General features: G+C 37.9%; 1 protein-coding gene across 7 annotated transcripts in view; it reads right to left on the bottom strand.

Annotated features, from left to right (window-relative positions):
* Positions 1–20,518, bottom strand: part of FANCC (FA complementation group C) — a 77,221-nt gene that overhangs the window by 1,677 nt on the left and 55,026 nt on the right. For 6 of the 7 annotated variants that reach the window (XM_068177590.1, XM_068177591.1, XM_068177589.1 and 3 more), the window contains 6 exons: positions 15,815–15,867; positions 13,213–13,312; positions 7,921–7,996; positions 7,039–7,120; positions 3,498–3,669; positions 511–711 (listed from right to left, as the gene is read on the bottom strand). In XM_068177590.1, coding sequence (XP_068033691.1) covers positions 511–711; positions 3,498–3,669; positions 7,039–7,120; positions 7,921–7,996; positions 13,213–13,312; positions 15,815–15,867 — 684 coding nt within the window. Of the gene's footprint in view, positions 1–510; positions 712–2,005; positions 2,178–3,497; positions 3,670–7,038; positions 7,121–7,920; positions 7,997–13,212; positions 13,313–15,814; positions 15,868–20,518 lie in introns of those variants that run through there. The other variant, XM_068177593.1, reaches the window with a different exon arrangement.

The following is a 20,518-nucleotide window of genomic DNA, read 5'->3' as shown; positions in this document are numbered from 1 at the left end:
AGAAATGCTGTCTTAGCTTTTCATTTTCGCCTTCTCTCTCAATTACCACACCATTTTCTTCTCTGGTTTTGCCAACCAAGCTTCTGCCACATCAATGCTAAGACCTAGTAACCAGCTGTTCCACCCAATGGAAAACAGCGAGAGGAGAGTTCCATCATGTCTGCAGTAGCTGGATAATTTAGGGAGTGGATTTTTTTGGAAAATCAAAATGTTAGCACATGCTATCTATACCATTGTAAATGAACTGTAGGTATCTCTTAACTGCAAACTATTACTTCAGCTGTTTCTGCATCTGTACAGTCACAACAGTAACCCTGTCAGTGAGATCAAGAAGGGAACAGAAAATATTTTAACTGTAGCTGAAATAGATATGTAGCAGGTTAGATACGGCTGTTGTAGTCACAATCTCCTTTAATTCTCTGTGTTTTCTTTATTAAGAGGTAGAAACTTAAATCAAAAATAGTAAAATATGTATGTATTTACGTTAACCTGAAAAAAGGGAACACTTACATGGTAAATACATTCCTGGGCAATCTTATGTCCACCAGCTGAAAAAAGCAAGAAGTTGGTCAGAAGATGTGTTGTGAATCGCTGGTTACAACACTGCTCTATGCCCGTTACCCTGTGTACAGCAGCCTCCAGGTCTTTCAGAGAAAGGTCTGCACAGTTGAACAGCATCATTAGATGACTGTAGACTGCTTGAGCTTCTACCTGTAAGAAATAATTTCAAAGGGTGCAGGATCAGAGAAGAGTAAAGGTCAAATCTATGGTATTTTACTTTGGATTTATTCACTAAAAAAACCCCTGAATCCTTAGAGAAACAACTCAAACATGAAAAAAGTTTGAGTTTAAACAGCAGGAAAACCAGGAAAGGAAGGGCTGTAACACATTTATTTTAGGCACAGGACAAAGTGGACTTTTTTTTCTTTGGTCTTACAAATGAAGCAGACAGGGCACCAAGCCAGGATTTAACCTGTTAAAATAATATAAGGAAATGGAGAAAGTCCCTCAGAAGAACATGGTCCAATTTTTACATTGTGGGGAAAAAGAACAAAGGCTCCTCAAGGGCTCATTTCAGTACAGCTGCTGTAAATCAATTAAATCCCCATGCAGTCTGACCTCGGCTGATAAAATGTTCTGGTAAGAATGCGATTTAACTTCTTCCTGTGTAGTTCACAACTTGTGTTTTTATGTTGTAAGCTAGACAACTAAACCTAACTTTTACTGGGGGTAGGAAAGATTTTTGCACCTCTAGAAAAAGAACTATGAGCAACTACTGCAAAAAAATCCTAACAATAATTCTGTCCACTGTATTAAAAAATAACTGAAAAAAACTTGTAGATGGAATGCAAATGAGTATCAGCTGGAACAAAAGAAAAATACACCACTGCAGACCTAAAGGAAAAGAACACCTGTTTCTCAAGGATATTCATTAGGACAATTTTTTTTCAGACATTTGTCTGACACTGACCTACCCTTTCAACAATTTCACATAATATAGTCTGAAAAAGTTGCTATTCTTGCATTAAGTCCACAACTACATGTGCGGCACAAATGATACCAGGATCTATAGAAAGGTAACTGGAATTCCTCACAATTTTTTATTCCCCTGTGCATCCTGTGAGCCAGAGACTGCAGATGGAGCATAGCTAGTCCTGCTCCAAGAGCTCATGTACCCTAGAAATCTCATTCTTAGGGCCAAACTCCAAGTTTTGCTCCTTCAATGTTTCAGACCCTAAAGGTATGAAAGGAGTGCAACAAAGGAATAAATATTGAGGAGCAGAATTTTTAGTCCTGTACCTATGAGTGAACTCTAGTGAACATATGAGTGAACTCTAGCCTTTTTCTTCTTTAAATAATTTAAACACTTTGTATTATAATCTGGCTAATATAAAGGTGTTACCTAAACTACAGAGCAGGAAGACAAAATCCTAAGTGCAAACCTTTCCACACAAAAATAATACTGAATGAAAAGTACACCAGATTGACATCTGCCAGAAGTTCCCAAGGCATGTTAATCCTTAAGTAGTGAAAGGTGCTGGGTTTGAAGTGGAAACCACTTCATTTGGTTGAAGAGAGCTAATCTGCCAAAGGACAAATTAAAAAAAAAACTCCAAACACCTAACTAACACAGAAGCTTTGCATGAAGTGTGGGAATCCTTCTGAAATAGCCTGACCTGTGGAAAAAAAAAAAAAAAGAAAAAAAAAAGTCTCAGTTCAAATACCTAAGAAAAGAATGATAATGAACGGAAATATCAGACCTCTGAGAAAAGATGAGTCACTGCATGGGTTGTCAGCAGAAAGGCTTTTTTGTTTCTAAAGTTTGTCTTATGTTATGACTGAATAACAAAATAGAATAGGGGACACACAGGGAGATTTCATATGTGGGACAAAGAAATTTCACTCTGTGGAGTTAGAACAATACATTGATCTGCAGCTATAGTGCAATAGTTTCAATCACTCTTGTTTATTGCTCATATATTGCCTACTTTCCCAAAACTACGTTCTAAAAACAACCCTGATTTCTTTACTTCACCCTAGCTCTAACAAAACTTTGCTCAGCCAACCCTTCCCTTGCCTTCCCAGCCAACCCATCCCATCATCCCTTGCTCCTAGACTATGAGAAATTTAAGAAAAAAAAAATTGCAGGTGACTGGGATGCGATCTTGCATTTGCAGTGCCATCTGAAAAGCAGGAGGTGAAGGAAAGAAAAATGCACTGTTGTACGTGGAGTATTAGATGATTTTTACATTTGTGGTGTACTGAGCTGCATTTTTAAATCCACCAGAATCCATTTTCAAATTAAGGAAAACGAGACAAGTTGCAGCCTTTTGATTTTGGCCTTTGAAGAAACAATTGCTTGGGCTAGTTCAGATTTGCATAATAGGCTTAAATTAAAGGCTTTCAAGTATTTGCTTGCATACACAGATGCACAGCACTCTTTGTGCAATACAGTGTGTAAGGTTAGAGCACTGCTCCTTCTGTTACCAGCCCAGCATATGGTATTATCATGTATTTGTTACTCTATCACATGCCAAGAACTAGAGAGAAATCAGAGTAGCTTGGAAAGGTTAGGATTCAAGACTGTGTTTGATTAAGTATCTTCACAGTTTCAACTGCTGTGATTTCTCGTTTCCTTCTCAGAAGATGCCATAACACAGGCATGCTGAATTCTGCCACACTGATTTTAAAAATCAATATGGTATTTTTATTTAGGATTAAAAACACCCTGGTTATCCAAAAGAAAGCCAAGAGCGTGGTAATCTATATCACATACTTTAAAAGAAGGAAAAAGCTTTTCTAAATGTCAACATCAGAAAATCAGAAAAAATCATAAAAAAAAACAACTTTCAAGTTCTCCACTGTGACACAATTCCCAGAGACTTTCTAAAATCAATACCTTTCATTTTTCTGATGTGCACTATTTGTTTTACAGCAATAAGATATAATCAGACTACTGGTTGCTTATTGCCATTTATTATCACTACATTACCCACCACTGTTTGAGTCCTTTGTTGATTTTCATTTTTAGGACAGTAGTAAAATGCCAGCAGCCACAGCACAGGATCTGGTTCTACAGCAGCCTTCAGTAATTGTTCTGCTGCAATATCCAGCCATTCTCCAAAACAAGCAACCAAAAACCAGATTTCAAAGAGGTCAGTGAGAGAACTGGAAAACAACACAGATAAAATTAGGCATTTCTCATTATTTAACATTTTTAGTTGCCTTAAATTAACTAGAAAGGATGCTGACACTCAAAAAAAAATATTTAAACTACTCTTTAACAGGGATTACCTTACCTGCTAATCATACAGCCATGTACTACTTAGTCTATTATCTGAAATAACAATCAAATGAGACACACCCAGTGTTACTACAGATTAACTTTGACAGTACAACAGACTATCCTTAACAACAGCTTCTAATAAACTGTGACTAAATGCTATGTATGAAAAGATACATAATAAAAGTCATCCCTACTCTTTATATGCTTCAGCTGCAAGATTTCCAAAACTTTAAAATCATATCTCAAATATTACACTCTAACATACTGTTACCTTTCACTTTCTCTCTGTTGTTTTCCAGGGTTATTTTCTGCTTTTTGGTAATTCATGAAGTGCATCTTTTTTGGTAATTAATAAAGAATTACATTTAGATGGACTAAATATAAAGTTTTGAAGTATATTTTAAAGTATATCTCCTGACTGTTAAAATTAATGTTTCCTTAAATGAAAATTTTGAAGGTGTTTACAAAAGGATTATTGCTGTAAGAAAGGACCACCATTCATCTCCACACTTTCTCATGTGCATTCCTCTAAAGTCAGAGAAAACTAAAGAACAAAGATGCAACTAATGGTAGGTGTCTCAGAAGCAAAAAGTTAAACTAAGCATGGAAGGACAAACATACGGACAGCTAGATTAAGAACTAGGAACAATTATTTCTAATAAATTGGGCAAAACTTGAAAGAATTAGATGGTTTTCTTATGTTTTATTCCTGGGGACTCCAAAAGCTGCTGTGCCACCTTTGCAAGGAAACGAGAAGATCTTAGAAATTCCAGGAATTGATGTTACCATTATCTTGAAGACCTTCTACCGTTACAGAGCCTATTTTCAAGCCATGTACCCTCCACTTCCATCCCCACTGCTGTTTCTGCCCACTCTGTAGTGACACCTATGTTTCATTGTCATTGCCAAAAGTGGCCCTTCACTATTTTTGGGACTTCCCCCACAGAATGTCCATAAGTTCTCAATTGATTTCTAGTTTAAAATGTCATGTAACATTCACTGCTCACTGAGAGTACTACATATAATAATAAACCTCAGCACAGAAGCAATCTGTCGATTAGAAGGCTACAGAATGAATTTTGCTGTAAGATTCACATTTGGTATAAAATAAAACCCCTGAAAACCAACCTATAAAAAAGAAAGCACTAAGAACAAACAGGATATGCTGTGTAACAGTATTTTTTTTCTCCTCTGTAAATCTTATTAAGTTGAAAGAATCAGGAATAAAGCAATAAAAGAAAACTGAATACAATTTCTTCATGGATATTAGTATTTATAACATGTTAGATCCATTTTCTTTCTAATTGTGAGGGGTTTGGTAGAAAACATAATTGTTGTAGGAGTTCTAAAGGAAGTAGGAGTGTAATCTGGCAAGTACAATACTGTTCAAGCTAGCATACTGTTCAAAATAAAGGGAGGAAAAGACTATATATAAACCAAGAAAGGGCTGGGCAACAAAAGGAGAACAGGCATGGTTATATTGTTGTAATGCGTTATGATTGATGATATTTGTTTTATTTATTTGTTCTAAGCTCAAGTTACGTGTTTCTTTAAGAAATCGGGGTCAGCTATGGGTCACACTCAACAGACAGAAAGGTTTGACATACTTCAGGGATGAACAGGCAAGCACTGAGTGCAGCTCATACAGAAAGTGAGAAGTTACCACCAGACAGCCTGGCCTCAGAGGGAACAACAAAAAGCTTTTTTCTGCCACTCAGCAACAAAAAAAAAAAAAAAAAAAAGGCCCCTGTGAGTTAACTGAAACCAAGCACAGTTGCAAGTGTCTTTGTTCCAGTACCCAAGGGGAAAACTGGGATAGAGTGGCTGGAGAGCAGCCAGGCAGAAAGGGACCTGGGGGTACTCACTAAAGGCAGATTGAACACTAGCCTGCAGTGAGCCCAGGTGGCCAAGAAGGCCAACGGCATCCTGGCCTGTGTCAGCAATAGGACCAAGGCAGTGACTGTCCCCCTGTACTAGGCACTGATGAGGCCACTGGTGAGGCACCTTGAGTGCTATGTCCAGTTCTTCCCTCAATTTAGGAAGGATAGTGAGATGCTGGAGTGAGTCCAGAGAAGGGAAACCAAGCTGCTGAAGCATCTGGAGCACAAACCCTAGGAGGAGCAGCTGTGGGACCTGGGGTTGTTTAGCGTGGGGGAGGCTCAGGGGAGACGTTATTGCTCTCCACAATGACCAGAAAGGAGGGTGCAGCCAGGTGGGGGTCGGTCTCTTCTCACAGGCACCAGTGACAGGACAAGATGACAGTCTTAAGCTGCACCAGAGAAGGTTTATGTTGAACATTAGGAAGAAGTTCTTCACAGAAAGAGTAATCAGACATTGGAATGGACCGCCCAGGGAGGTGGTGGATTCACTGTCCCTGGAGATGTTTAAAGACGGGATGTGGCACCTGGTGTTAAGAAGGCGGTGTTAGGTCATAGGTTGGACTTGATGATCTCAAAGGTTTTTTCCAGCCTAGGTGATTCTGCGATTCTATCATCTTGTTTTGCAAGTCTGGCTGGCCTTGGTGTTCTATGTTTCTTTTGATATATTTCAAGTTTAAAATCAAAATTAATTTGTTTTATTTGAATTTAAAAGCTGTTCAACATTCTTTGGACAGCTAACTCTCAGAGCAGACCTAAACAAACTTGTATCCAAGCGCTATACAAGTCAGGTCTCATCACACTCCTTATAAGAAAGAATTGCAAGGCAGCAGCAGATAGAGATGTATGCTTTTTCATTATTTTCATATAGTCCCAGAACGTCCCCTACCAAAGCATAATTCATCCAGACAAACAAACCCCAAGGGCAGCAGTTCAGAAACCTGGAGTGACAGCCCGAAGATTAACATAACAAAAATGATACTGCAGTCTGGCAGTCATATTTATGAAAATAAGGAAGTTTGCAGTTTGGACGTTTGTACAAGCCTGCAGAAAGCCAAGCTCCTTCATAAAACAGGGTTAAAAGTTTTGAGGGTGAAATGGTAGAATAGACAAGTAAGCATTTCCATTATGCAGCCAGACATTTGATGAAAGGAATTACAAGACTTTGTTTCCTCAGAGGCTTATTGGCCAGGTAGATAGATGCTATAAAGTTCAGGTTGAGTAAGTAATCAAAGTCCTATTCTTAAAAATAAAGCCCAACTTAGAGAATAATAAGAAAATTATGAAACACAGCCACTAAAGACTTCAAACGGCATTACCTTTCACCAACTAACATGCAAAGGACAAAAGGTTTGAAGATCTTACACTGCTTACCTAACATTTGTATCTTCTACTAATGCTTTGAGCATATGCGAAATGTGTTTCACATGTTGACACCAATATGTAGTTGGGAGTTCTGAGGATGAAGGATGAAAAAAAAACCACTTAAAATCGTAGCCTCTCCACTAGAATGTAACACTGAAGCATTAAGGTAGCTGTAAGATTTCTCCAAATTGATTCAGTTATCATGAAGTATTTAAAATTTCATTTTATAATTTCCCAGTTTTAAACAATATTTATTACTGTGTTTCATACAATAATTCATTGATAAAGCCATGGAAGGAAGTACAGCTAGGAATATTGAAATGAGGCTGATGTTCCCTTGCTACTGCAATATTAATATCTAATCAGTGCAGTAGCATTTTTAGAGGCTCTTGTACTGAGTTTTATTGTCCATCAAAAAATCATACCAAATTGAACAGTAGTTTCTTGATATATATAAATAGGAAACCTGAAAAAAAGTTGGGTTTGCAATCTAATAGAATTCAAGCCTCAGAGAGAAACAAAAAGCCTGTTTCTTGTGAAATACATGTGAATTTTTCCATAATGACAATTACTGATATTATAACACAAGAAGATTGCGGTATTTTTACAATCTCTGTAACATGGCTTCATTCCTAAATAAATATGCATTCTTTCTTTGTTATTCACTTCTGATTTAGTTTTCTTTAAAGTTACATCTGTAGTATTGTTATATAAGAACCAGATGTTCCTGCAGAAAAATACATTAAAAGAATATTACTAAAATTGCTAAATCAAACACACCCTATAAAGGAAATGGCAAACAATTATCTCTTATCCCTTTTTAAGTTATTTTAAGACATATACAGACCATGCAGATTCATAATGCTGCAGATACTTTATGAAAAAACTTACCAAAAGGACGTCTGACTAAACCTCTAACAAGAGGCTGGTGATGATATGGGAAGTAGGCCTTCAGTGGAAATTTAGCCTAAGACACAAAATCATTATTTTAAGAGGTTTCTGGTCAGTTTTCAAAACACACAGTGAATAATGTCATCTAAGGCAGTAATTACAATACAGACTGAATTAAGAAAACAGAAAATTAACTCTTTAGCTAATTTTAAGATTTTGCATTTAAAAAGGGGCTGTTTAGGAAATGCTTTCTTATAAAAAGCAATTATTTATAGATTTTAAAAGTATATGCCTCAAAAAAGATTCAGAGCATGAAGAAAATTACATTACTAGTCTTAGTCTTTTTCCCTGTAATCATAAATTTTCACTCTTAATATGCAGAGCTTAAAACAGATACTGGTTTAATTTAATTTTCCAGTGTAAACAGATTCACAGATGATATTAAACTAAAAACTAATAACAGAATCGGAGGGCATTGTGTAGATTATTGCCATCTGTTCAAAAATGGAAACATAAAATTCTTAGGACCTGATCCAGCAGCAGGTAGGGCAGTCACAGGTAACAGACTTGCACTGTTTATCTGAGAATGTATGACTTGTATACTGTGAACACTGCTTGTATAACTGAGACTAGCAGCAGCACACCTTTAATCTGTTTGTTCTGCAAACATGCACTACAGGCACATCTAACACGGAACATGTATTTGCAAGTGCAACACCAACTCCTGTTGAGACACACAGAAAGCCAGCCAGGCCCACATGGTGATCACTGGCACAAAATCTAGTTGGGAGTTCAATAACTACCAGGGGACAGCAAGGTCAACACTGGGCCCAGTCCTATTTTACATTTTCATTAATGAGCTGGATGAAGGGGCAGTGGGTTCCCTTGGCAAGTTTGGTGATGACACAAAACTGGGAGGAGTGGCTGATGCATTAAAGGGTTGTACTACCATCCAGACAGGCTGGAGAAATGGGCTGACAGAAGCCAAATAAATGTCAACAAAGAGAAAGTATAAAGTCCTGCACTTGGGCAGGAATATCTCCAGGTACATGCTGGCAGCTACTCAGATGGAAAGCAGTTTGCAGAGAAGGACCTTGGGACCCACTGGACACCAAGGTGAGTGTGAGTCAGCAGTGTGCCCAGTGACAGAGCAGCAAGTGTTATCTTGAGCTGCATTAGGCAAAGGATTGCCAGCAGGTCCAAGGAGGCGCTCCTTCCCCTGCACTGTAAGCAGCCATTCCACCAGCCTAACCTGAAGTACTACACCCAGTTAATGTCCAGTTAAATAAAGGGCCACAAGGATTGTTGTAAGTTGGGTTGGTTTAGTCAGGGATTTTATTAATGTTAGTTAGACATGTTCCTTGTACCCCTATCTTTCCCTCACAATGGTTTTGATCCAGGTTGGTTACCATGAGAGCTACCTGTCAATCATCTCACTCCACCCAGGGTTTCTCCTTACATGGTTCTCTCAATCAGGGGATGTCACTCCCTGCTGGGGTGTCAACCTTGTAACCACTCCTCACTTCTTCATGGAAGTTCTGTGTCAATCACCCAATCTTTGTATTCCTCTTTGTCCCAGAACGCTGTACCCACCTCTGTTATGTCACCATTGGTTGTGAAACCCTACCTTGGTTTAACCCCATAGGGCAAGACAAGTTTCCACCCCTATCCGCCCACCCCCTATTTAATCTGATGCAATCTATTGTTTGGGGCCATTTTGCCTTACACTGATCTGAGAGCCACTTGCTCAGACCACGCACGGGGGATTAAAGGTTCTCAGTTTCATAGGCAAAGTGTCCTCCTCTCTTCCCTTCACTCCCTCTCCACGTTGAGCCACCAAAGCTGCTAATACACACCGGGATACTCCACAACCCTGGAGTGCCTGTAAACATAGCGGCTACGGTCTCACAAAGAAGTGCTAGCTGGCGCTTTAGCCAAAAAGGATCATTAAAGGATCAGAGAACTTCCATGAGGAAAGGCTGAGAAAGCCTGGAGAAGAGAAGGCTCAAGGGGCATCTTATGAATGTGTATAAACACCTCAAAGGAGGGTGCAAAACAAAAGAACTAGGGTTTTTGCAGTGGTGCACAGAGACAGGATGAGAAGTAATGGCACAAACTCAGGCACAGGAGGTTCTGTCTGTACATCATAAAACACTTTGGTAATTTATTTTTTCACTTTCTTTTTACTGTGAGGTGGCCAAGCACTACCACAGTTTGCTCAGAAATGTTGTAGAGTCCCATCTGGACATAGTCCTGGACATCTGGTTCTAAGTAGCTATGATTTGGAGCTGGGGAGTTGGACAAGATGATGTCCAGAGGTCCCTTCCAATTCTTAAGCAATCTATGATTCTCTCATTTACATCTTTGAATCTCCATAACATTTATCTTAGAACTCTGCTGTTTTCTTTTTTAGGAGTAAGAAGGCATTAGCTAACAGATCATCTCTTGAAACACAGACTGGGAATATGAACTCTATAAAATGTGATAGAGCTGTAAATCCAATGAAGACTGCATTTAGTAGCTATCTTCTATTGCATATATATGCATGTATCTTATGAACAAACAACTTACTTTTTTTTTGTTCTGTCATCAACAGTTAAGTGAAATTACAGCACATGAATATATACACTCTTCTTAGTCTATATATCACTGGTGTAGTAAGACTCTAATGTCTATTTGTTGAGAGGAATTAGGCTAAATAGAAAAAAATCCCTATAGTAAAGTATGCATGTAGCCAATTAACTTGCACTAAAATTTCCCACAAAAAAAGCAGCCCCTTGATACAGTTAGTAGTAACCAAGACAACCCACAGTCTACACAACATATGAAAACAGTATTGTGAAGTAAGTGAAAAACAATTTTCACGATACTGAAAATAATTTTCAGTATACTGTCTAGGCAAAGGCAAAAGGATTTGTTACATAAACACAGTATTTTAGACAGTTCTTTCCTCATATATGCTATCAAAAAATTCAAAACAAGGTACTATCAGACAGAACAAGTTTGGATGTGGCTGGTTACTATAACTGCCATGATGGAAATAAACTGGAAATAAACACTGAACACTGGTTTAAAATATTTATCCAGCTATTTAAAACAAAATTCCCAGGTGAAAATCAATTATAATTCTGAAATGATCAAGGGAAAATAATTCATGAGGAAATTATAATTTCCATCAAATAAAATTATTAACTTTAGCTTCACAAATTTACAAGCAACATGACCCAATTATCCTCAGGTCAGCTTTCACTAGCATCACAAACTTAAAGAAAATCTGCAAATACAAAACAAATCCCAACAGTTATCTCAGTATACCCATTCGTAAATTTCTTCTTCAATGACTACAGAAATGGGACATTTTCCTAAGTAGGTTTAAACCCCATGTCCCATTTATACTGTTTTCAGTCTTCAAAAACATGGAAGAAAAAGGCCTATCCTAAACCCAGCAGCACTGTCTTTTCCCACTCTTCAGCTTTTTTTCTGCCAAACCTTGCTCTTTCTAAGTGGTCTACAAAGTTATTATAAAAGACAGCTATTTCTGACAGCTGCCACACTGCAAGAGAGCATCACTTTCCTCCTATCACACAAACCTGTGAACTGCCACATACAAGCCAGTTGTTTTGCAAATTTTATGGATGCATGTTTGCCTATAGTTTTTTCAGTTAACTGTCAATAAATTCTGAAGGTCTCAGTGATCAGGCAGAACCCACTTCATCTTCTGTCATTAATGTTTTTACCGTTCTTCTACTAAATGCTACTGGAGCACATTATGTTCTGTCAAGGGCAATCAGATACCACAAAGACAGATACCTTATGAATATATGTAATGATAGTATGACCAGAGGAAAAAAGAAAGATCTGACTGACTTAAAGTTTAGGAAGCAATCTGTACCTGCCTTCTTGCAAGCTGTTAGCTAAAATTACAGTTGATTCATAAACTGTGAGACAAGGGACTTTTAATTCTATCATTGAAGGTAACACCTTAATTAGAACTCCATAACTTAAACAGTATACAAGTTAAATAAAGGAAACTCAGTATTTAAAACAACTCTAGAAAAATGGGCTGTAGTCCATGTTGCAATACCAGTAGGTGAAGGACTTTCACCTTGAAGAAAATATATCACCTGCACAGCAGGATTAGCTCTTGGGTGTCTGATGGGTGTGGAATCTTTATTTTCCTTCTCACCCACTGATTCCCCACCTGGGGCTACACAGTGTGCTGTTGCCATGCAGTCAGGGTGGCACAAGATTATTATGCGCAGCACTAATGGATTAAGCAAGACAGCTGCCTGAAGCTAGAAGACAGATTCAATCACACTGCTAATTAAAAGCCAGTATGCCACAAGTTTCAAGAAATCCCAGCATTCTCTTAATTACCATCTCCCTCAAAAAGATGCAAAAAATCAAAGGAACTGAACATTTTCTTAAGTTTAAAGTGGAAGGTTTTAAATGACAAGGTCTTCCCAAACTTGCATCATATGAATTTGATTTCAAAAAACAAATAAGATGGTCAGGATGTGACCATGTGATTTGGGAATCTGAAGTCAAGTTTACAACCTATAAGTAAAATAAGATTTTTCACATCTATATTTTGAAATGTTAAGGTAAGAAACTGATCTTGCTCTTGTTTAAATTAGCACAAAACTAATTCCACTTAATTCAGTTCAGTAAGACCTGTACAAAAATCTGTGCAGAAGAAGAGAGACTAAGCTGTGAAATTTGAAAATTTAGACCAAGGAAAGTTTCGGAAAGACCACTGTTGAGGACTGGGAATGGAAACCAGTATGTATTTCTGTGTCCCAGCATGTATTACCCTGTGTCTTTTACCTTCTGAACAGACAAATACAACTATTCAATATCCTACTTATAATTATTTAGGGGACTAGGAATGGGTTTGTTATCTCTGCTTTATTTATTTTCAGAGATCCTGCTACTGCAAAAGAAAAATGCATCTAGCATTTTTCCTCCTTTTTATCAAAGATGAATGTTCATGTTTATTCTACAGGCAGAAACCTCATCAGGGGAACTGAGCCAGGGAAAAGCAATTTAGGCAGACATACTTGAGGGTTAAGTTAGGTAAATTGCTATTACATATTGGTTTCATGCTATAATTTTATGTGCAGGTAAGATGTTTGAACTGAACTTTGCCAAATCTATGTATCTACACAAGGATGCTGTTATTTACCTCATTATATTCAGTCACTTCTCTTAAGAGTAGAATTGGCATTTTTTCCTGTGAAATTTTGCATTTTGTCACTGAAAGAAAACACTAAGAAAGAGATCTTGACTAACCTGTTTGTTTTCATTCTGATGAGCCTGAAGGAAGAGCTGTGTAAACACCTGTATTACTGTCATAACTTCTGAAGTTCCATCAGTTTCCATCAGTGCATTCCTATGTATTGAAAGGTTAGATATGACAGATCAGATAACTAGTCTGCCCATCACATCACTGTTAACTGAATGAAAGAAAAAGGTATATTTTTTGTATGCTGTAGATTTAAACTGTGTCTGAGCTCATTATACCACTAACAGAAATACTAACTTTGCAGGCTTTTTAGATTTTTAATTAAAAAAAAAAACAAAAAAAACCTCATACACAACTCCTACAAATAAACTAGACTTAGTAAATATATACAGTATACATGCAGACACATAATTTATCCTACCTAAACAAGTATACAATTTAAAAGACTAGCACAACTTTATTAGCCAAATTTGGCATCTGATCAGTTTATGGTGTTCAGAGCAACTACTCCCATGACTGAATTAAGCATACTTTATAGGGTTTTATGGCACTGCATCCCATAGGCCACTCGAGGTTTACAAAGGCTTCAACTTGCCTTCCATAGAGCAAAATAACCTAGAGCAAATGGAGTAAGTGAATAAAAACATATAGCAGCAATTTTCATTCTCTTTTTGAAAAACATATAATAGAAAGGAGAAAAAATGATGAAAGTAAGTTGCCAGTGAGATACAAGTATTAGAGAATTGTTTAATTCCTTCTAAAACATATGAAGAGCTAACATATTACTGTAACATAGAAATGTCACAAAACTACAGGTAATTAAAATCACTGGTAAAAAATGAAGAAATAGTACATGGAAACTCAAGACAGCCTAGGTGTATGGACTTCTGTATAGCCACACATAGCAAGAAAACTTTGGGAAATAAAAGCAGTAAGTAGTATCACTGTGATAATTTAATATAGAACAATTAATCTCAATATGCAAGCAAATAGGATGAAAAGTTAATACAGAAAGAGTCACAATGCTTAGATCCATACTTCTAACAGAACATGAACCCCAATTATTACTGAAGTTTTGTGCCAGCTATAGAAACCTAACACAGTTTCCAAGCAAGAAAGTACATTTTCTTTATCAGCAGTTCTCTAAAATCTCACATGCGATGACAACTGGAATAGCAGCTTAACATCTGCACACCACTTGATAATAGTTGGAAGGACATTAGAGAAATACAATAAAAATAAACAGAAGGCTGCATAAACCAACTGGTCTGCAAAACTCAGCTAACAGATACAGCTTCATGTAAGTATCAAGAGGCGGTGAGACATAGTATTCTTAAAATATATCAACATTTTAATACCAACAATGTAGAGGAACAAGCACACTAAGCAGAAACAATTCAAAGTAAAGAAAGGGAGCAGAAATGTAGGCTTAGAAACAGGAAAACATAATTTTTTAAGACAATTTGAAACATTAATAGAAGTGCAACGTTTTACCAGGAAATACTGTGTTGGACAAAGTCCTGCATTAGCTGAGAAACATAATTTTATCCATTTCTACTGTCTACCAAAGGGGAAGGATGCAAAAGAGTAGTGAAGTCATGTGTTTTTTAAAAAAAAAATTATATATAGCATGACCTTAAATAAGCCCAGAAGCTTGGATAAATTTTGTCTCCCTGTACCATCACAATATACAGCCTCCAGCCTAAGACATCAGTACCCATCTGCTGCAGTCACATCAATTTTCAAACATATCTTGCTTTGGGAAAGTGATTAATCTCAACTCTTCAGAAAATGCTATCTGTGTGCAGACAGACACGGGACCACAGCAACAAAGGACTGCCAGAGCAGTGGCTCCCAAGTGGCTCCACTCTCACAATACAGTAGTCTCAGTTTCTACAGCCAAGCCTCTTCTGTTAGTGCCTGCACAAACCTAAATGTACACACAGACACACAAATGCCCCCACACACATGTACCTGGGGGCCCTGTTTTCCTAAGAAAGGAAACACTTGATGAGCAAAGGATGTCAGTCACTAAATACATTATTGTTGTAGTGGAATTGTTAATATTGATAACCCCAGCAGTAGATCCACTAAAAATTAGTAAGTCAAGTGAAAAGAAGAGAAAAGCCACTGAGGACAAAGGATTTCAAGCCCCTACGTGGTAACCAATATATTGGTTGCTTCACAATAATTTTAATGAATTCAAAACCAAATTCACTATTAGTAGGTGGATCAATAGTTGAAGGCCATTAAGAGCATATATAATATAAATCTTGAAAAAACATAAACAAAATGTAAAAGAGGCCACACTGGTAAGTGCAAAAGTTTTTGCTAAATGCTACCTTCATGTTGGCATGGGCCAACAGTGTAGTCGACAGTACCAATGATTATTATGATGTAACTTTTACTTAAAGTTCATAAGATTTTTAACATATTTCATTATTTGTAGTGTACTACACAGAAAGGGACTTTAAAGGCATACAGATAAAGCAAAGGGGTGCACAGTGACAGGATGAGAAGTAATGGCACTTTCAGTAATCCTGAACGTATAATATATTGCAGATTATAATACTGCTTCTGATATTGAAGAAAAGCTCAATGTTTAAATGGGTCATTTAAAGCCCCTCCCACAGTAATTTCAAAACTTACTTGAAAATTTCATTTACAATTCTGAAAATAGCAGGATGGCTTGCTGCTTGTGGCTGTTGATAATCAAATGAAAGAAAATTAGGTATTAATAAGGAACAACTCACACAACTGTCATTGCATAATTTACAGCTTAACGCATGGATGCTATTACACAGCCATTATTAAACTGTAACTGTAAGATCATCTCACTAAACCCTCAGATTTTCTCAGGATTAGAATTATTAGGATTCTCCACAGCCGGACCAAGCAGGCTCAACAGCTGATAAATGCAAACATGTGGGATCCCAAACTGTTTATGACAACAATCACTACAAATACTAGAGGTGGCAGACAGAACAGGTTGTTGCATGCAATTGCTAGAGGCTAGACACAGGGAGTAGATTTTCAAAAAGCTTTTGTTTCCTCTCTGCAGAGAATCCTCTCAGGATGTGCTTTGAGACTCTTGCTACATCTTCAAAATTAAATTCCACAAATTAAATTGATTTTATCACCTTTGTCTTTAATAGTATTGCGTGCATTTTCATCCAAGACACTTTCTCACAGTATCTCCTTTTGTGAACTTCAGTGCTGCTAGTACAAGCTAAATGTCTCAGTGCATGAAATTTTTTTTAAACTAGTGAAGCCTTTAACCATGCTACCACACAAAAGACTGTTTTGAGAAAATTGTTATATTAAACATGCACCAGTAAACACACTGCTTTCTAATTCCATATTCTTGGGCTTTTATAGAACACCTAGAAAAAAACCCACTTATGCATCTCCCAAAGTACTAAGTAAAAGTCAAAATTGAAAAGCAAATCCTCACTTAGTGTCTCTGATGTTAGTGCCTGAAGATTTAGTAAGAATATAGTTCTTGAACAGCCTAGAGTAAAGCATGTTTAATAAAATGCATTATATAAACTTTAGGAAGCACAGTATTATAAAATGGCATTTATTAATACAGCTTAAACTGCATAATGCACTACTGAAAACTTGTATGCACTTGTGCTAAAAAGCACGAAGTAGAAAATTAATATAATACTGTGATATTATAGATAAATTATGTTTATAACAATAAGTTATAATAATTATTATGACAATAGTAATAACAATTAAATATATTTTTAATTGTACACAGGGAGAACAAGGACTTTGCTTATTACGATCTCTACATGATAATATTAGAAAACAAACAACCCCTACTAGAAACTGTTTAGAAGAGCTGCTCCTGTCCCGCAGCCGTGGTTGCCATACTGTAAACAGGAGGCAGCCCCTCACCCTGCCGTTTTGCCCCAGTTTCTCCGCGCCGCGGCTGCCGCCAAGCTGAGCTATGGAACGTGCGCCACCTCCTGCTGCAGAGCAGGAGCAGCCGGCAGCTGTGCCCCAAATCCCGCTGCCGCCGGAGCGGCAAGGAGGCAAGGAACTCCCGGCATCTGACTGGCAGGAGGCACGGGCCTCTCCTTGTTGTGGAGTTTGGTTTTTTCTTCGTGTTTTGTTTGTTTCTTTCTTTCTTTGTGGAAAGATTGGACTCTATCACCAGAGCTGTCTGCTAGACCCAACCATTCTGAGCTTCTGGAGAGCAGTGGAGAGTATGTTTTTGGTCCTGTGGGCTGAACAGTTGATTCTGTCACTTCTCCCCTCCCAGACAATTCTACCTACCTTTGCATGCACACTTCTCTGATGAGGAACCGACACACTGTTGCTTAAGACAGGCTGGATACAAACCAGAGAAGGATCCACCAGCCCATCAGCTCACAGACCATGATCAAACCCTAGTTCTTTTGAACAAGTCCAAAATAAATGTGCTGTATACAGTGAAAAACTCCCCAATTCTTCCTGGCAGACAGCAGCAATCTAACAGTACTCACTACAAGAAATCATAGTTAATAGCCCCTAGGATTTTACGTAAGGGACTGAAATCAATATGAATTTCATCACTGATAGTCAAGAGGGAAAAAACAAAAAACAAACCCAAGCCCAAACTCCACTGTTACCTAATTTAACAAGATTTTGATCAATGGACTGTATAGAATTAATCTGCAAGCATTCAGAGCAAGAATGCTGTGGTAGTGCAAAAGTCTGCCCTGCAATTTGAAGATGCCCATTGTATAGCAATCTAAAGCAGGCAGCACAATTCTGCTACTGCCAGGAGCAGTTCTGGAATTTGGGAGGGATTAATCATTTTCAGGAGGGATTTTCATAAAATCTTGTTGGCATTATTTCCTTTTATTTTCAAAATAAAAAGGCATTTTACATTTCATTAATCTTGTCTGCAACTATTCAATGCTTTTCACAGAAATCAAACCCTATGTATTGTTCAATCACTTCTAAAACATGCACAATACAGACACACTAAACAAAAAGATTCAAACACAGAGAATTGGAGCTGCATGTGTGGTATTATGATTGACAAAATATAAGTTTTCCAGACACAAGTCTTAAAGAACTATACCAGTTATGTACCTGTATTATTAGAAAACATAATCTGTAACAACTTATTTATAACACAAAGGCAGAATTGAATAAAAAAATAAGAAAAATACATCTGCATCTACAGTAAGCTAGTTAATGGGAAAAAAAAGAGGCAGAATAATCTGCATTTTATTCACATCACAGAATGCTCTGTAAGAACCACAAGTAAGAATAAACATGGGGAAGTAAACATTCCCAAGGTCATACAGATTTCAGGTGGTAACTCTTGATTTCCAGACTCACATGCAATTGGACTCACTCCACAATTGGACATGACACTTCTAGAACTTAAGCATATCTAACTTTAGGAAACTACTATGGTGCTGTATTTCAAGTGTTATATATTTGTATTTCTGAATTTTATATTTACCAGGAAATGTCACTTTTTTCTTATAAGAAACACCAAATGTTTTTTTATTTTAAAGAATACATTTATTTTTAAAGCACAAGTATATTTTTACAGAACTTTTAAAAGCACCTGAATCTATCAACATTAAGAGTAATTTTCTATATCTTTCCTCTTTTCTTCCCCATTAATACCTCTTCTATTGGCTCTGTACACTGGGGAGGGTTTTGGCTGTACAGAGGTCAGGGACAGTGCGCAGAAGGCTGAGTGCCTGTGCGTGACAGTCAGAGGGATGGCCAACAAGGCAGAGATCCTGCTGGGAGCCTGTCACAGACCACCCAGCCAGGATGAAGTGAAATATCCTATCAGTGGATGTTTCATGATCACTAGCCCCTGTTCTTTTGGGAGACTTTAACTTGCCAAATGTCTGCTGGAAACTCAGCAGCGGAGAGGAGACAGTCTAGGAGGTTCCTGCAGTGTGTGAAAGGTAAATTCCAGACACAGCTGGTAGGGGAACCTACCAGGGCATGCCCTGCCAGACCTGCTGTTCACAACCAGAGAAGGGCTGTGGGACAAGTGGTGGTCAGAGACCATCCTGGGCACACTGACCATGGAATAACAGAGTTTCTCTTGTTCTTAGAGAAGTAAGGAAGGGATCAATAGAACCTCTGCCTTGGACTTCCAGAGAGCAGGTTTTGGCCTGTTCAGGACACTAGTTCAGAGAGTCCCACAGGAAACTGATCTTAAAAATAAAGGGGTTCAGGAAGGCTGGACATGCTTTAAGAAAGAAATTTTAAAGGCACAGGAGCAGACCATCTCCATGTGCCAATAGATGAACTGGCAGAAAAGACAACTGCCCTGGCTGAGCAGGGAGCGTTCATGGGAACTCAGAGAAAAAAGAAGAGCTTAGGACCTTTGGAAGAAGGAATAGGCAAGTCAGGATGTCATTAGGTCATACAGAAAGAAAACCAGAAAGGCAAAACCTCAATTGGAACTCAATCTGGCCATTGTTATGAAAGATTATAGAAAGTGTTTTTATAAATAATTTAACTACAAAAGGAGGGCCAAGAAAAATCTCCACCCTTGTTGGAATCCTGTATGCTGAGTATTTTAAACTTTCTGTGCTTAAAGGCACAGACCCACAAGAGAGCACTGCATTTGACCTGAGGTCATGGAACAGGCTTTTAAAATTGATTTATAGCACTAGGATTATGGGTGTGTATTTGGTTAGAAGTGTGTAATATCACAGGGTGGAAAAGAGTTTGGGATTTCAGAATATAGAAATAAATATGAAGCAAGTTGGAGGTTTTAGGGTGGAGACAGGTTGTTCTTCTTTACCTTCTTCTTCCTTCTTCTTCATGGGTTTGGGTGATGTTTTGTGATTGGACAGAAAGGTCTGCATTGCGGGCTTTGGGGGGGTCAGTTATTGGGTTAAAAGGGAAAAGAATCTAGGTGTCCTTTCTTAATTGGATAGTTTAGTTTTAAAAGACCTTGTAACAAGAGTTAGTTAGCCATTTTGTGCCCTGCTAACAAAAAAGCAGCTGAACTCACGGTAGTGAGAGTGTAACGTAGATAAGAAATAATAAACACCTGAGTCTGAACGTGAAATGCCATCTCAAGTACCTTCAATCCCAACTTCAAGAAACCGATAATCCTTTACTAGACATGGAAGGGAACAGAGTCCCCTGTTGGGTATGAGGAAAACGCTGGGTACTTAATGCTTTTCTTACCACAGTCTTTAACAGAAAGCTCTGTTATCCTCAGGGCAGCCAGCCCCCTGAGCAGGTAGACAGGGATGGGGAGCAGAATAGACCTCCTGCAATCCAGGAGGAAGTCGTGAGTGACTTGCTGTGACACACAGACAATCACAAGTTTGTGGAGTCAGATGGGATCCACCCAAGGGTACT

The sequence above is a fragment of the Anomalospiza imberbis genome, chromosome Z (genome assembly GCF_031753505.1).
Source record: "Anomalospiza imberbis isolate Cuckoo-Finch-1a 21T00152 chromosome Z, ASM3175350v1, whole genome shotgun sequence".
Classification (NCBI taxonomy): domain Eukaryota; kingdom Metazoa; phylum Chordata; class Aves; order Passeriformes; family Viduidae; genus Anomalospiza; species Anomalospiza imberbis.
The sequence above is the reverse complement of the archived record's forward strand: the minus strand, read 5'-3'. Positions and strand labels throughout refer to the sequence as shown.